At 37.3% G+C, this 5,811-nt stretch overlaps 1 protein-coding gene across 1 annotated transcript; it reads left to right on the top strand.

Annotated features, from left to right (window-relative positions):
* Window positions 1–1,989: 1,989 nt before the first annotated feature.
* LOC146698398 (phospholipase A2 inhibitor and Ly6/PLAUR domain-containing protein-like) lies at window positions 1,990–4,883 on the top strand. Its single transcript, XM_085473488.1, has 5 exons — window positions 1,990–2,144; window positions 2,409–2,525; window positions 2,601–2,744; window positions 2,994–3,104; window positions 3,217–4,883. Exons 1-5 carry the CDS (start codon window positions 2,099–2,101, stop codon window positions 3,651–3,653), a joined length of 855 nt encoding a protein of 284 aa, XP_085329614.1. The 5' UTR covers window positions 1,990–2,098; the 3' UTR covers window positions 3,654–4,883.
* Window positions 4,884–5,811: the final 928 nt, after the last annotated feature.

Below are 5,811 nucleotides of genomic sequence, written 5' to 3'. Positions count from 1 at the left end.
AAGGAGTCAGCACAGAGACTACATGCCCATTATCATCAATGGAGCTCCAGTGGAGAGGGTGCAGTCCTTCAAGTATCTCGGTGTCCACATCTCCTCAGACCTGACATGGTCTGCCCACATTCAGGTCCAGACCAAAAAGGCTAGGCAGCGCCTGTACCACCTACGATAACTGAGGAAGTTCAGGGTCTCTCCAAAGATCCTCAGGATTTTCTATACAGGCGCTGTGGAGAGCATCCTCACACAGAACATGACATCGTGGTTTGGGAACAGCTGTGTGAAGGACCAAAAAGCTCTCCAGAGAGTGATCCGTACAGCAGAACGCTGCTGCAGGATTGCTCTCCCCCCGCTTCAGGACACCTACACCAGGAGATGCCGGACTAGAGCAGCGCAGATACTGAAGGACCCGTCCCATCCTGGCAACGAACTGTTCCAACTTCTGCAATCCGGCAGAAGGTTCCGCATCATCCGGGCAAGGACAGAGAGACTCAAGAGGAGCTTCTATCCCCAAGCCATCTGGGCCCTAAACCAATTTTATGTTTATGTTTATTTTACTTTTTATGACAATTAAAATGAATAGCATTCATATAAAAAATAAAATTGTCTCATGTAAACTGTATATGTTATTAAATACTACTATAATGCTGGTCATGCCCATATGGAAAAGAAACAGTAAAATCTTATAAAAGACTTGCATAAGATTTGGCTTACTTCATATAGTGAATCATATAAGGCTTATAGGATTTACTCATGAAAGTGGCCACTTTCTCATTACTTTCATATATTGTTTTAGGAAGTATCCAAAACATACAAGTTTCATTTATATAATTTTTCAAGGGATCTTATATCTGTTTTAACACTTGTATGCTTTTCATACAAGTTTCACACAAGACAGATAGAAACTTTATAAGATTTATATATATATCTTTTCCATATGGGTAGGGAGCCATATGTTTTATGAGGTGGTACTCATTGTGAAAAGTTTGAGAACCACAGCTGTAAACAAAGCAGCACTTCTGAGCTGCTTCAGCAGGCAGGCCACACCTTTTTCTCATCCTATAACACGTGATTTATTCTCAGAAACATTATCCATGCTTGATACAATATCTTCCCAGTACAGGGGCAGGACTATGTGTCAACTGAGGTCAATTTGTTGGGGAGGACAATTTGCAGGTTACAGAAAATGCTTCTTCTCATAAGGTAAAACTAAAGTTGCTTCTCGTGTATTGAATCAAAAATATATTAATCTTAGCATATTGTTTAGGGTCAGGAACATACCCACTGTTTTTCCTGATCCCCGGCTATAGAGGACACCCTGCTTTCTCCACCATGGTTTCAAAACTCCGCAGCCAAATACTATTATCATTGAGAAACACTGGTAAACATTATAAACTCATTTTCACATTTAGAATAATATAGTCTGTCATTTTATTCATATAACCATTCATATAACCTGTTAAAAAACAGGACAAAGCCATCATAAACATCTTTACCCATTGAGCTCCCACAGAAACCATGTCTAATCCCTGTGTGTTACACCCTCTTCCCTGTGAAATTCTGGTGTTAGTTTCCCTATTTATGTTGTTGCTTTTGAGCCAGGTCATAACACTGTGGAACAAGTGCAAAATTTCCAGTGTAGAGGAAGGGGTCTCTCTCCTTCCATTTACTTTTATACAGCAGTGGCAGCAGTGAGTGCAATCTGCAATGTGCAACTAGTCTAGTAGAATGCAATTCTACTAGTAGACTAGTAATATTTGTACAGTATATTTGCACAAGAGTTTTGTACCTGGATTTTAATTGAATACATTTCATTAGTGGCTTTTCCAGAAGGTAGTCAGTCATTGAAGTTAACCAAATCATATTCAAAGCATGCAAAGTGTGTGAAATGCAAGGTTTACCAATAAGATGATTTATTTACAAATTTAACAAAGGCTAATATTTGCTATGCAAATAAAAAAAATTTGATTGTCAGGTTCTTTCACTGTCAAAGGAAGGGTTAAGTGGTGGTCAGAGTGAGAGAGAAACCACTCCCCCCAATAAGAATTACTTACAACCTGAACAGAAACTAAACTAAATTTCACTTCTATCTGACCATCACAGAATGCAGATCCTTGCGCTGATCCTTGGGATCCTGCTGCTCCCTAAAAGCAAGTTTTTCCTTGGTTATCTGTTCTTTAACATTTTAAAGAAAGTTCTGTAATTTCAATGAAACTTTTTTTTTTATTGCTTTTACATCATGTTATTTACAACCCAGCAAAAAATGTGTCTACTTCCTACAAATGATTGCACTATTTATTGTACTTTTAGCCCTTTGTTTGAATCTATTTATTTTAGTTGGAGTTTCAGGATTTGTCCATACGGTTAATGCAAGAAAAGTTGATTTAACTCCTTATTTAAATGTCTTTTATCAGCATGTCCATTGGAATGTTATGAATGCATACCAGGACCATCTGGAAGCTGCAATGAGACAACAAAAGAATGTCCATCCAATACTCAGTGTGGTTCAGTCAGAATGATTTCAAATATGGGTAAAATGGTATTTTATAGTTCTTCTATTATTTTTTGAAGTGACCGAGTTTACAATGGTTCCTCTTTGGTTTCAGGTGGTTCAGAATTTAAATTTATGGGGAGAACTTGTGTTACGCCTGATCAGTGCTTCAGTGGCTCAGTCAACTTTGGATTTGCCCAAGTTGTAATTAACAGCAAGTGTTGCACCTCTCATCTGTGCAACTCTCAAGATGTCCCTGGTAATTTACAACATGTTTCTTGGTATTTTGAAATAGTATTTCCTGTTGTGATAAAGAAGTAGATTTTATTAATATTGTGGAAAAAGTTACAAAGTGAGCCAGGTTTAGGAAAATTAATTTTTTCTCAATCACTGAGTTCTCCTGATGGATGAGGATTAAAGCATCCAGTATTTGCATATCTGATGTTTTTTGGCACTTTGATAAAATAATCAAGGAAACAAATATGACATATATATTTGTGCTTCATAGATTGGAGCATACCCTCGCCAAATGGGAAAAAATGCTCGCAATGTGATGGAAATGACTGCACCAAAACTTTAACCTGCAACAGAAATGAGGACTACTGCATCTCAGCAGCAGGTAACAGGCCTAGAACATTAAGTTTCTGTATGTTTCTTTTCTGCTTAGAGGAATATTCAGTGATTCCTTTTTTAAAACTTGCAGCACAGTAGAATAATTTTTGTTTTCTCAGTGAATGCAGGAGGGGAAACTACTAAAGTAAAGGGCTGCGCCTCCAAGATGATTTGTTCAAACACACAAACTGCACAGCTCTCAGGAATCATTGGAGGAGAAGTCAGCTGCTGCCAGGGTGACCTCTGCAACAGTGATACAACAACAGCGTCACAGCCCAGCAGCACAACTGCTGGCACAACAACAGCATCAAAGCCCAGCAGCACAACTGCTGGCACAACAACAGGATCACAGCCCAGCAGCACAACTGCTGGCACAACAACAGCATCAAAGCCCAGCAGCACAACTGCTGGCACAACAACAGGATCACAGCCCAGCAGCACAACTGCTGGCACAACAACAGGATCACAGCCCAGCAGCACAACTGCTGGCAAATCAACAAGTACCATCCTTGTATGCTTTGTGGCACCACTGATCGCTTTGGTCTTGTTCTCTTAGCTGATGAAAAAAAAATAGCACAGCCCAGTTTTTCTTTAAACCTTCACAATACTTCCACATATTCACCAAGAGTTCGCTCAAAAAATATAAAGTTTCATAAACAACAGTCTTTTTATTTTTTCTCAAATATTTTAAAATTTGCTCCTTTAAAAAAATGTACTTTATGGATTTGTGCTTTCTTTAACATTTCTAAAACATTTTGAACTGATACTCGAAGGTTAAAATGAAAAAAAAAAAACATCAGGCAAATCTTGTAAATGAAACAAATGCATAAAAATAGTGTCAAAAAGTGCAAAGTATGTATACTCATTATTATGTCACTTGAAATCTCCCAGCAGCTAGTGTCCTTCCAGGAATGACACGAACATTGATGATGCAGATGTACAGTCAGTTTTCATTTGAATGTGACAACTTCAGTCTTCCTTTAGATCTTTTATATTTATATATATATATAGAGAGAGAGAGACAGACAGACAGAGAAATAAATCAGATCAGGAAGATAATTAAAAGGCTTCAAACATCATCTGGTTACAGGTGCATGTCATTGTTAACATGTGTACGTAATTATACGTATATATCTAAAATATCCATCACAGTTAATCTGTACTTAAACTGTATTGAAATTTACTTTGAGAACCACCACACAAACTGATTGCAAAGCATATTCTACTAAAAAGTCACTGATCATAAAAATACATAAATAAATAATTTACAAGTCTGTCCTATGAAAACAATTATTTGCAGCTTAATAATGCTTCAGCAATGAAATAAAACAATCTTAAAGAGGATTCAGTAAATGAACTGATTCAAAAATAAAAAGAAACAAATCACTTTAATAAAACAGAAATATCAATCAAATGAACTCAAAACTACAACAATTCAGTTATTTAAAGAAGCTTTAAAAAGGCCTTGAGCAGCATCAGGATTAAAAGAACAATGCAGCATAGTTGTTATTCTTCTTTAATCGTGGAGACTTCTAATTAGTATGTATTTAATTATCTAGACCCAGATAGCACTGAGCTATGGACCCTAGCCTTAGATCTTTGCCCAGTTGGTTGTTTAACTTTGCAAACAACAGATGAAAACTACATTGCTACATTTAGCAGAGGTCACATTATGAGTGACTTTGTGTTACACAAACAAAACATGGATAACTTTCACATGAAGAATTCTGTAAAATGCAATTCTTGTTGTATGTTGCACACTTAGATTAAAAGGAATTGAAACCAGCATAGCGTTGTGAGTCCGCCTTTACTGTAACTTCTGCAAATATATAGACATTTTTATACACTTGTACACCATCTGACATAGCTTTTGTTAGGCGCACTGTATTATGGTGAGTGGCCTGGCTTGTTTCAAACTCAAAACACCAATACTTCTTACAGTAGCATAAACGAAATAACCCTAAACAAAAGTCTGATTCCCAGGTCTGAATTAACTGTGATTACAGCCCAGTACAGGTAGACATCAACCACAGTGCCACGAGGTTTTCACACAAACTGGCAAATTAGCTGTAGCTGCTAACCGGTAGCTTCATGGCTAATCTACATTGCTAACAATAAATATACACTAACCACACATGATGGGAATTAACAGCCAACTTTCCTACATTCCCTGCAACCATGTGGACTTATCTTAAGACCAAGGTCAAGTTATTTACTATTTTTATCTGCTTAAGTGCAAATATATAGCCATAGTAGTATATTGTTACACGCTTGTACACACTTTCACACAGCTTTTGTTAGGCGCACTGCATTAGGTGAGTGGCCTGGCTCGTTTACTCCCACTTCAGCTGCTCATTTCAGGAGATACTCCCTCTTGTGGTGTAACGGAGAATAACTACTCTTCCAGCGCTATGTCTCGTTGGAGACTGACGCACACATTATTTTACAACAATGTGTGCGTGAACAATCAGAACATTTTCACCAAATACAATATTGTAAATAAAAGATTATGGGGGAAGGGTGTCTTTTTTTTGTTAATGTCTTCTTTTTTTGTCATTTCTTGTCCTCACATGTACAATTTTTTTTCTCCTGCTCATTAAATTTGATTGGTGACAGTCCCTGGATAAGCAAAAGAAGATGGATGGATTAAATTTGGTTAGTGACTTATCCACAAGTATCCCAAGATATCCACTGAGTGCTTAGTCATTCAAGTT

This window comes from Copadichromis virginalis, linkage group LG11 (assembly GCF_057382275.1).
Source record: "Copadichromis virginalis isolate Kocher_CV1m ecotype Utaka linkage group LG11, C_Virginalis_male_GT1.1, whole genome shotgun sequence".
Classification (NCBI taxonomy): domain Eukaryota; kingdom Metazoa; phylum Chordata; class Actinopteri; order Cichliformes; family Cichlidae; genus Copadichromis; species Copadichromis virginalis.
This window is presented reverse-complemented; position numbering and strand designations above follow the sequence as displayed.